General features: G+C 31.4%; 1 protein-coding gene and 1 long non-coding RNA gene across 10 annotated transcripts; one reads left to right on the forward strand and one right to left on the reverse strand.

The window, feature by feature from the left end:
- Positions 1-1,225: 1,225 nt before the first annotated feature.
- On the forward strand, positions 1,226-2,642 carry LOC140184443 (uncharacterized). The gene is made up of 2 exons (XR_011881197.1): positions 1,226-1,727; positions 2,247-2,642. It is a non-coding gene; the product is annotated as an uncharacterized lncRNA (long non-coding RNA).
- Positions 2,643-7,422: 4,780 nt separating this feature from the next.
- On the reverse strand, positions 7,423-10,805 carry LOC112796894 (nuclear pore complex protein NUP85). Of its 9 annotated transcripts, none has more exons than XR_003199456.3 (6): positions 10,134-10,787; positions 9,210-9,572; positions 9,055-9,111; positions 8,634-8,753; positions 7,849-7,951; positions 7,423-7,722 (listed from the first exon to the last, which is right to left on the reverse strand). XR_003199456.3 is itself a non-coding variant. In XM_072235674.1 (6 exons), exons 3-6 carry the CDS (start codon positions 9,246-9,248, stop codon positions 7,664-7,666), a joined length of 240 nt encoding a protein of 79 aa, XP_072091775.1. In that variant the 5' UTR covers positions 9,249-9,281; positions 9,466-9,572; positions 10,134-10,771; the 3' UTR covers positions 7,423-7,663. The 9 variants fall into 9 exon arrangements, 8 of the variants coding, with proteins under 8 accessions (XP_072091775.1, XP_025695346.1, XP_025695345.1 ...); XM_072235674.1 differs by lacking the exon at positions 7,849-7,951 and having other exon boundaries at positions 8,669-8,753; positions 9,210-9,281; positions 9,466-9,572; positions 10,134-10,771; XM_025839561.3 differs by lacking the exon at positions 7,849-7,951 and having other exon boundaries at positions 9,210-9,281; positions 9,466-9,572; positions 10,134-10,771.
- Between the last annotated feature and the right edge of the window lie 971 nt (positions 10,806-11,776).

The raw sequence follows: 11,776 nt of genomic DNA on the forward strand, positions 1-11,776 counted from the left end.
TTCTTCTCTCTAATTTCTCTAAATTTTTTTCTTTTTTTTTTTTGATGCATATATCTTGATATTTCCAAAAAAAATTATAGCTTAATCAATAGGCTCCAAAACAGAAAGTTTATCTCCTCGCATACGATTTAGTTAATATTAAATATTTTGTGTATTCTTTGTGTACTTTTTCAATTTTATTAGCAATGATTTTGTCTCTAACAATTGTTTATCATTAAGAAGTTTTTTGTTATTTTGTTTTTGTTATTATTTTTTGATATTGATGTAAAAAAATATTGAAACAAAATTTTAGTTTTTGTAATTTATGATTTTAAATGTTTTTAATTTTTTGTAAAAAAGATAATAATAATAATAATAATAATAATAATATGTAATTATTCGGACAATGTTAGATTTCAATAACACTTGATTAATTAATTTCAATTAATTAATTTATTATGTACCGAAAAAGATTTAGTTTTTATTATGTCCAACTATAAAAATAATAAAATATTCAAATTAAAAAATTTTAAAACAATGAAAAGGATTTACGAATATAAGGTTAACGAGTTTTTACAGTTAAAATTCTTAAGAATTAAAAAAAACTGAGAAAAAAATAAACTATTATTTCAAAATAACAAATGAGTTGTAGATTGAGCAGGAATATATCTCATGAATTTAAATACTTCGGCAAAATTAGAACGCAAGTTATTGCTATAACACAAACTAACTATACTCCCAGTTAAACATATAAAAAAAGTGTAAATTTTGGAAGACATTGAGGCAAAGTAATTCTCTTTAATGTATGTGAAAGTAAAAGAGGAAGAATTTTGATGAACGAAGATTCTTAATTTTTTTAATTAATTCGAATAATTTTATTCAAAGAAACGGATTGATGAATACTTGATTTAAGTAGAATTTGGACTACATTTAAATAACAGTAAAATGAGAATTAGGTCTTTATAGATTTTTATGTCAAACTAATTAGTATTTGAAGGATAAAAAATATTAAATTAGTCCTTCATGATATTAATGTTCTGAAAATCGGTTCGAACCGGCCGGTCGAACCGAAACCGTTAAAAAATACGGTTTGGACAGAAGGCAAAATCGCCATATTTAAGAACCGAAATTGAACCGTCGAACCGGCCGTGAATCGGTCGGTCAAACCGAACCGTGATCCGGCCGGTTTTTTAAATTTTGTCAAAAACGTTGCGTTTTGATCCAGAAACCAACCCTAGCCTTCAGTCTTCGATCCTCACTTTTCAGTTCCCTCAGACACCACTCTCAAGCCTCCACCCTACATCCCTCCACTCTCGCCTCTCGCACTCAGTGGCCACGCATGCAGTCTCTACCTCGAGCCACCGCCACCGTCGCAACACCTCCATCGAAGTCACTCACCGTCGCAAGTTCGTGGAGCCAGCTTGGAGATTCGCGCAGCCCTTTACGTCGAAGTCAGCCGTGAAAATCGCAACCACCGCCACCACTCCTTGCCGTCGTGCAGTGTCGTCCTGAGTGACCTGAAGCCCTTGCCCCTGTCTCGAGCCCCATTCCTGATTCCTCAGTCTCATACATACTCTCATTATTTCTCCCCAAAACACAACCCTAGCCTCCATCGCGCCTCCGTTGGTCGCACTGTCGCCGCCTGATTCGTCGTGATCGTTCTTCAATCCTCCTATTTCGTGGTGCTCGAAGGCCCTTCCATTCCCCCAACGCCAATTCTCCTACTGATTGATGATAAATTGATACTGGTTTGTACATGCTTTTATTCCTTTTTGCTGTTAAATTTTGTTAAAGTTTCTTGATTGTATTCATTCCCTAAAGGAATACTTGTATCACATAGCTCACTACTAGTGCCTACTATTCGTGTTTGTTTTTTAGTTCATAAATTATCAAATTATATTGATTATTGAATGGCTCTGCTCACTACTGCTATGCTGTATTGTACCCTGGTTTGTGTCTTCTTCGCTGCTGTGCTATGCTTTTCTGGCTTTCTATTGTTCATTGCTGAGCATTTTTGTGTTTAATTAAGTCAATTAAAACTATGCTTTGGGCTTAATTGTGCTTAGATTGTTAAGTTAGTTAATTCATCATATGTTCTGCTTTGTTGTTGTTGTGCTGATGTTTTGTGTTTTGTGATTTCTTTGCATAGTGATGTGCTGTTGGAAACTGAATTGCTGCAGTTTTGTGTGTGTGTGTTGCATTTGTTTTACTATTTTGTGATTTAATTAGGCTTAAATGGTGACTGTCTTTGTGTTTTTTTATTTCAGTTATGTAAGATTTTGTGATTTCTTTGCCTAGTGATGTGCTGCTAGAGATTGAATTGCTGCTGTTAAATTTTTGAAACTTGACAAGTTTGAGGTCTTTATGGATTCACTGGATTGTAATTTCCCTTTTGTGGATGATAAATTACAAAAATGGTGAACAGATATATATTATGGAATCAATAAGCAAACTGAAAGCTAGATGATATATATTATTCCATTCCTTAATTTATGACTCCATCCAGAATTAATGGCATGCAACATTAGTATCAATAACATTGTGATTTATAGTGGATTTTATGATTGATGATAAGTTTGGATGTTGGCATTTTATGTTTGGTTGTCTTATTTTGTTATTTGACTTTTGAGTTTGTACTTGAATAAGATCATAACATTCTAGTTTATGTAAGACTTTAATTTGGATAATATTTTAAGGTTTATATTAGACTATAATTATGTTTTAATGTGTTTATTTATATTTTATTTATTATTTTATTATAAAACGATATTTTGGTTTAACCACGGTTGAATCGGTTGAACCTATAAACCAGTGAACCAATAGCTAGAACGGTTCGTTGACCGGTTTGGTTTTCAAAACCTTGCACGATATAGTAAATGGTGATGTCTTTCAATCAACTTATCATATAAAATGTAACGGTAGTTCTTATAGTACTATTAATTAATGTGACGTGTTTATTTATAAAAGTTCGTCATCAAGATAACAACTATTGGATTAAAAATTTACTTAATTTAATGCGATTTTGAATAAATACAAGAGTGAAACTTTCCGGACTTGAAACTTTGCTTCAACACTTATTGGTCTTTTTCTCCCAAAAATCAGACACAGCAGCGACGTGACAGAAGAGAGAGAGGATAGAAGCATTGACTGAATCAAACTGACAACCATATTTTCAATCTTTTCTTTTAACCTTTTTTATTTTGTCTCTTGAATCTGAACCGTGTATTATTGCTTTGTGCATCAAATCAGATTTTAGAGCGTTGATTCATAGTAAAGCACCATTAAACTTATTGTCTTTGTTTTTTTTGGATCGGTACTTGAACCCAGAATATTTCTTCAGTTATTTTCAATGAAGCACAAATATAGAAACCTCCTTTTGTGATTTACTTTTCTATGTAATCTTTCCTTTTGTTATAGTCCTTTTGATCTTCTCTTCTTTGCTTGGATTTTGAAATTTTCTTTTTTTCTTCAATTGTGCCCTAACTCAAAGGTTCCTATTTCTTTCTTTTACTTTAAAGTTCATCACGTAGTGTGATGTGAAAGAAAAAGAGAGAGAAGAGAAATCTTTGGTTCAGTGGACAAGGTATGGTGTATTTCAAATGAAATAAAATTGAATTACTATATTTATAAAATATTTATAGTGATAATTACTATATATTTTTATGTATTATCTCGTGCAGTATACGGGAACAAAAACTAGTTAATTTTAAATAATAAGTATGAAAATTAATTATTTTTATTTTTGCAACAGACTTAACACCTAATCAAATATAAAAGTATACACATTAATTTTTTTTTAAGTTTAAGATTATGAATGTTAAAATTAATTATTATTAAAAAATTAAACTCTTTGAAAGAAATAATAACTAAAAGGCTTATTATTTATTTTATTTTATCTACGGAGACCTTAATTTTCTTAGTAGATAGGGACTTTATTTTGTTGACTACGATTTTTTTGTAAAAGTAGTGTCATAATCTATAATATCAAGGCAAAAATGATATCGTTTTACAAAATATATATTCTCATAATATTATTACGGATAAAAATACTAATTTAAACATAAAAACTCCAAAGATAGGGTCAAAGAGATTTTAATACAAAATTATTTCTATTCACATTCATATAAAATATTAATAAAAAATTATTTCTATTTTTATTCAAATAAAATATTAACAAATAAATTTATACGAACAAAAATATAAATTTAGTGCTTTATTCAACTTTAGTAAAATTAACTAAATTTATGATTTTAAGACGATTTATAATTTTATAAAATTTATTATTTAATTCATTTCCATCTAAAGAATTATTATCGAGATTTTGACTCTGAAAAGATACATGTAAGATATAAATATATAGTCCTCCATGTGACGTAGCAGACATGAGCTCAAACTCTAAGAATTTTAGAGTTTGTATTAATAGATACAATAATGCTCTACGTTCATGTAAAAAATGCATTCAAATTATTCAAGCAATATTGGCCAGACGCGCTCCCTTCTCTCTCATTCGTTTGTCATACGTGCGCTACATATAACGTGCTGCAACCTAAAGCTTTGCTCAATGTAAACTTTTTGCTGCAAGTTATTTGAATTTGATCTTATATAATGGATTATGTTTCATTTACTCAATACTATACAATTGTTTCACCATGAGTAAGTGTTTGGTTCATTATGCGGAAAGCAGTTTGAATTTGATTTTATATAATGAATTATGTTTCGTTCATTCAGTACTATAGAATTGTTTCACCATGAGTATATGTTCGGTTCATTATGCAGAAAGATGTTCGAATTTGAATTTATATAATGGATAATGTTTCATTCATTTAGTACTATACAATTGTTTCACCATAATAACATGTTCGGTTCATTTCTGTTCTGCACAATTCAAAACTCTTCCTCCTCACCTTCTACTGCTTCTTCACCAGAGAGAGAAGGAGAAAAAGACAAAAAATACAACAGCAATAACAACAAAAGGATGTCGATAAGGAGAAAACACGTGAAGAAGAAGGAACGAGAAAAAAAGGAGGAGAATAAGGAGGAGGAGAAACGCGAAGAATAAGGCGAAGAAGAAGAAGAAGACACTCCGTGCGTAAACGAGCGAGAGAAGAAGAAGAAGAAGAAGAAGAAGAAGAAGAAGAAGAAGAAGAAGAAGAAGAAGAAGAAGAAGAAGCGCAGGGGAGAAGAGAAGAAGAAGAAGAAGAGAAGAAGCGTTGGGCAAGAGCGGTTTCATGTGTATTGAGCGCGTGTATTTCATGTTTCATTTAATGGTATTGGATTTTTTTGATGTTGGGCCAACTTGAATGAATTTGGATACAAAATTACATGAATGTATAGCATGACTATAACAGATAATCATTTTAGAGCTTTACTATATTATATTTATTTTAAAAGTTAAATAATAATTTTACTAATGCTATATCTCATAATATTTTTAAAATCACACTGTATAAATCTGGTTAGACTTTTAAAATTTTTTTATTATAATAATTCTTTGCTATGTTAAAATTTAAAATGTACAAAGTTTATACTGACATGCCACATTAGAGGGTTATATATAGATTTTTTTTGAAAACAAACTTCATGGTTTAAATTTATATGTTTATAGATATGCAATTTTATTTGAGTTCCAGTCAAATACAAAATTTGAATATTAAAAACGAATAAACCTCAATTCCAAGAAATAATATCTTCTACGAAGACATTCACTGGAGAAGCAGAAGCCCTTTTAAAGGAGGCTATTGATCAGTTTTTATTAATTTTTATTCTACTTTTATCTTTTATTGTAACATGCAGGGGATAGTAGTGGCCTCGACCACTCAAAAATTTTAAAGAACTATGTCTACATATGGGATATATGTCTAAGGAAATAAAAAATATTATGTAATTTAGTAGCTTTATATGTATTATTTTTTTATTATGTGATAGATTTATATCTTAATTATTTAGCTCTTTAATATTTTTTACTTAACCAAAGTAATATCATACGCTCAAATTTTTGTACTTTTCAAATTAGTTTTTATATATTCATCTCTATATCTATTTTTAAAAAAATTTGTTTGTTCTTTTAATAATAACATGTTTAACATTTATATTATTATATAAAATATTAGTAATGAATTACAGAATTATGTTCTGATAATTATACTGTGTATCTTAAATGTTATTATCCTATAAAAAATACGCAATTTTCGTATCTTAGATGTTATTTAATTCTAGCTATTATTTTATTTGATATTTGTATCTTATATTTGATAAGAGTATTATGTCTTTCAAGTAATTAATAATTTATGATTTGTTTTCAAGTAATTTTTGTAACACCCTAATTAGCTTAAGCTTTACCTCATGTCATAAAGCAAAAGTTAATCAATGATTACGACAGTTCTAAGCTCATACATATAATATATCTAGAAAGAATAGTATAATCTAGAAGTCTGATGAATAATGCAGCTCAAAAACAGGATTCAAAAGTGCAAGCTACTGACTTAAGGCACAAGAAACAGGTATAAAATAACAAAATATCATAGTATAAAACACTACAAAAACAAAGGTCTATGGTCACGGTAAAAAACCGTGACCATAGTTAGGAAAAAGGGTGACCATAGATCTATGGTCACGGTTTTGGACCTATGGTCACGGTTTTTTACCGTGGCCTATTCTCTCGTGGCCATAGGTCTATGGTCACGGTTTTTTTATCTATGGTCACGGTTTTTATGGTCACGGTTTCAATTTTCAAAATCTGACACTTTAGGCCACGTTTTTTTATCGTGACCATAGATTAATCTATGGTCACGTGTAAAAACCGTGACCATAGCCTTATCTATGGTCACGGTTTTCACCGTGACCATAGCCTCTATGGTCACCCCTCTTGAAAACCGTGACCATAGCCTTATCTATGGTCACGGTTTTCACCATGGACATAGCTCTATGGTCACCCCTCCTTAAACCGTGACCATAGTCTTATCTATGGTCACGGTTTTTCACCGTGGCTATAGCCTCTATGGTCACCCCACCTAAAATCGTGACTATAGTCTTATCTATGGTCACGGTTTTTCACCGTGGCCATAGCCTATATGGTCACCCCCTCCTTAAAACCGTGACCATAGCCTATCTATAGTCACGGTTTTTCACCGTGGCCATAGACTCTATGGTCACCCCCTCCTTAAAACCGTAACCATAGCCCTATCTATGGTCACGGTTTTTCACCGTGGCCATAACCTCTATGGTCACCCCTCCTTAAAACCGTGACCATAGCCTTGTCTATGGTCACGGTTTTCATCGTGACCATAGCCTCTATGGTCACCCCTCTTTAAAACCGTGACTATAACGTTATCTATGGTCACGGTTTTCACCGTGACCATAGCCCGATTTAATTTTTTTTAAAACATAATCACATCCCAAAATGATCATAATCACCAAATAAATCTAAAAATAAGAAATTCAAGAAATCTAAATCATAAAAATTTTATTATAATCTAGATATGTTTAGTCCAAACAACACAAATAAAAATAGTGTAAATATCGATTTCATGTAATAACCCGTAAAATCTCGTTTCAAAAAGTACACAAGACATCAAAATATTACATGTAGATAACTAAAGTCATTATAAGACTCATTCCATCTCATCCAAAATCCAAGTATGAGAATAGAACAATTAGGCAGCACCCTTTCCCTTCTAGATTTTCTTCAGTGCAACCCAAAAGCTTTAGAATTGCTCTTCGCATGTATTGGATTGCAAACTTTACCTATAACATTAAAAATCAAACAAAATCAGCTTAACAATAGTAAAACTGTTACCAAATTTTGATTCAGCATTAGTTATAAGTATAAAAACAACTATATATACTCATAGTGAACTTTGGAAGACGAACTTTATATGTATCTACAAGTTTCATCATCAAATCAACCAAATCAGAGAATGGACTATCTAAAACCATCCCTGCAATTGATGGATCTTCAACTCCATACATAAGGCTGAAGAGAGTCACATAATTAATGGCATGATATACCGGTCAAAATGATAAGTTGAATCCTTACATGCACTTAACAAGGAGAAAAGAATTGATTCACATTGGAACAAAAACATACATGAGTTTCCAATTCAACAAATAAAATTACCTAAAATAATTTTTGCTCATGAATATAATATGAAATCCTTAGTTCCTTACAAATAACCACAAAATCTTAATGGAGGAAGTATTTAACAAATTAATGAAATCTCTTCGGTGGCAACTAATTATGACAATGCATTAACTGTGAACTAAACCCAAGTTTTTTTCCCTACAAACCCATTGTTGCTTAGCAAGCCATTTCTAACCCTCCTTCCAAAGAAAAAGGTCGAAGCTAGAAAGTGAATGATAAAAGCCTACCTAGTTATAGCTCCCATTGAGATACAAATTCAACAAAAAAAAATTTCTATTGGAATTTAAATGTGAGAATTTGTGTCATCCTACTATAGCTTTATTTTTTAAAACTTAATAACTAAGTAAGTGTTTCATGTTGACATTCTAGGTAAGGAACACATTGTGTGGCATCCATAACTATCATGTTCAAGCATATATCTACAAGTCCTAAAATGGAATTACAAAGATCACAAGAATAAATGTGTCTAAAAGCAAACATAAAAGTAGTTCTCTATAGCAGCATTGGAATATACCTTGATGAAGTCAGGCTTGGATTTAAAGAGTTCACCTAATTTTCCATTGGTAGATTCATGACATAGGCGGAGCATTTTGGAAATAAGAACAGCAACTGCCTCCACAAGCCCATTCTCTAACTGAGTAATCAGATGATGGCAGAAAATGAGATACAGTAATAAATATGTGATATAGTAGCAACAGCATCAACTTCATATAAAACAATTCCAGGATTTTTATTTATTGGGGGGTTGTAAAAGAAGAAACATTATTAAGATATTACAAGGCTAACAGATCCATAATATAAAAAGGATAGGATAAAAAAGTACACAAACAAAACAATGATTTTCAATCTCTCTGCATATATCTAAAAGACACATCCCTATATACAACCAATACAAGTAATCATATATAATATTATGTTCATGATTTGATGCCAACCTCACGATTACTAAGCTGATCTAGTTGATAAGATCCATGCAACCGCAGCATTTTCACCTGTACACAAAAGCCAACTTCAACATGCAGTATTTATTTACAAGGAAACAATATATGTGAAGAAGAAAATGAAAGAAATACATTAGCTTTTTACTAACCACAATATCAAGCCAACCAACTGAGAGTGCAGATGACATCACTTGCCAATATCTAGGGTCATCCTCAAGCACCTATACAAACAAATTTGATATCTATACTTCTCTAGCCTGAGCGTAATTGGTTAAACACAAAACTATAAGATATATAGTATGAAGGCAGCCTTTTGGTGTTCTGTGGTTTCTGCCTTTTTACAGATATATCTTTATGTTCAACTTTAGTACAATGAATTAATAAAACACATTCTGAAATCCATACATGTTAAATTTGATACAACTTTTTTTTGGTCAATTCTGAAAATGATGGATGCAAAAATGAGGATATGCCATTGGAGAGCACATTTAACAAAGATATGTCCATAATACCTGTATTAAGAAACAAAAAATAAAACACTTGCATCAGTTTTGAAATATGTGTAACAAAAAATTAACATTTTCTGGAGGGAAATTTATCATTTTGTTTCTACTCCAAGAAAATACATAAAACCATCTGAACAACATATTTTTCTTCAACATGTGCTATTGTTACTTTCTCTCTGATAACTTATCCTCCTCCAATCTCATCTAAAATCCTCCTTAATTATCCAGACTTGAAACCAGCTACGTAATCATTGGCAACCAAGCATAACATAATTAAGCTGAACTCAACTCAACACAACTCAACAAAGAGTAAAAACAGATTCAACTATGTTTATCATATCAAACTAGACCTTAACAGCTAATTGAGAAAGGAAAATTGTCAAGCTTTCATTTTTCATTGAGAATCAAGAAACAGAAAACACTACAATACACCAAGCAAGATCATCAAAGGGACACACAACCAATCAAACAACACCAATACATACAACTGAATAAAGTAGCAAAATTAGAACTTTCAAATGATTTAAACAACATTGGGAAGTATAACAGAAATAACATGCGGATTACCGAAAATATTGGATGAAGCAAAGAAATGATGAATACAAGAAGGATGGTGATGTTGGGGGTGGAATTTGCGGCAGAAACCCCCAAAGGAAAGGAGGCCGAATTTGAGGAGTAGCAGTAGCGCTGGTGGCCCTGGCAGCAAGGACGCGACACCGATTCACCTCCAGGGACAGCGAGCTCCACCGGTGGCGACTGGGTGCGGTGGCGGTGACGGAAATCGGCTCCCCTTCTCTCACGCGCTTCACTGGCTTCCGTCAATCTCTCTCAGCGTCGCTCTCCCTTTCTCCTCAGTTAGCGATTCCAACAACGGTGGCGGTCTCCATAGCTGCGACAACAAGGCGTGACAGTGACGGCGCGAGACAGCGGCCCTCCTCCTCTTCTCTCGCGCTGGCTTTCTCTCTTTCTCTTCTTGTCTGCAGTAGCGGTGACGAATAACCCAGCAGCGACAACGAGCGACGGCCCGTGATGAGAGCGGTGACAGCTCCACGGCGACGAGCTGGGCGCGACGCCGGCACGCTCTTCTCCCTCTCCTTCCCTTCTTCTTCCCCCTCGAGCTCTCCCTGTTTCTCGTTTCCATCCTTTTTTGAACGTGTGCGTGCGTTGTGTTTTGATTTATGTGGATTGGGGAATTAGGGTTTTTTTTTTTAGGAATTTTAGAGTTAAAGTTAAATATATATAAGTAATATAATAATTTTATAAAATATTTATGATAGAATAACAATCTAGAATTTAAATATAATATTATATGAATTATTTTTAGAACAGATAAAATTTTATTTATCAAGATATTATTGAGTTTAAATAATTATTTTTAATTTAAATTATAAAATAAATATATTAATTATATTTTATAAAATACGATTAAATTTAAAATATTAATTACCTAAATTAAATTATATGATTTTTATTATTTTTTATCATAATTTTAATTTCAATTTATATAAAACAACTAATTAAAATAAAAGTTGTACATAAATATTAATTGACTTAAATCTAAAATATTTACAAAAATTCATTTAATCATTTCTAATAAATTAATCTCTAACTCTAAGAACTCAATTTAATAAATAAACCATAATTTATTCATAATAGAAATTTCTTAAATTTAATTATATAACACTTCCATTATTAAGTTATTAAATAATTTTTTATGTTATTAAGTTTTAAATCTTTTTTAATTTAAAATTAATAATATTCAACTTAATTTTTTATTTATAAAATTAAATTTAAAATTTTAATATTTAAAATAAATCATATAAAATTATTATTAGTTTTTAATTATTAAAAATTTTAAGAGATAAAATATTTAAAATTATAAAAAACACATAAAAATCTTAATTAATTTAAACTCAAATGATTAAAATTATTACCATAGACACTTTTGGTCACTGTAAAAAACTGTGACCATAGACTCTTTAGGTCACCCTTTAAACCGTGATCATAAACCTTTTTAGGTCACCCTTCCGAAAAACTGTGACCATAGACCCTTTTTGGTCACTATAAAAAACCGTGACCATAGACACCTTTAGGTCACCCCCAAAACTGTGACCATAGACCCTTTTAGGCCATCTCCAAAATCGTGACTATAGACCCCTTTAGGTCACCCCCCAAAACCGTGACCATAGACGCTTTTAGGTCACCTTTTT

This window comes from Arachis hypogaea, chromosome 4 (assembly GCF_003086295.3).
Source record: "Arachis hypogaea cultivar Tifrunner chromosome 4, arahy.Tifrunner.gnm2.J5K5, whole genome shotgun sequence".
In the NCBI taxonomy this organism is placed as follows: Eukaryota; Viridiplantae; Streptophyta; class Magnoliopsida; order Fabales; family Fabaceae; genus Arachis; species Arachis hypogaea.

Bases quoted from the DNA above. Each gene is read 5' to 3' on its own strand.
- LOC112796894 (XM_025839560.3), bottom strand. From the start codon at position 9,248: ATGTCATCTGCACTCTCAGTTGGTTGGCTTGATATTGTG. The intron at 8,754-9,054 runs GTTGGCATCAAA...CTGATTACTCAG, and splicing joins ATCAGCTTAGTAATCGTGAG to TTAGAGAATGGGCTTGTGGA. The intron at 7,723-8,633 runs GTATATTCCAAT...TTAATGTTATAG, and splicing joins CCAAGCCTGACTTCATCAAG to GTAAAGTTTGCAATCCAATA.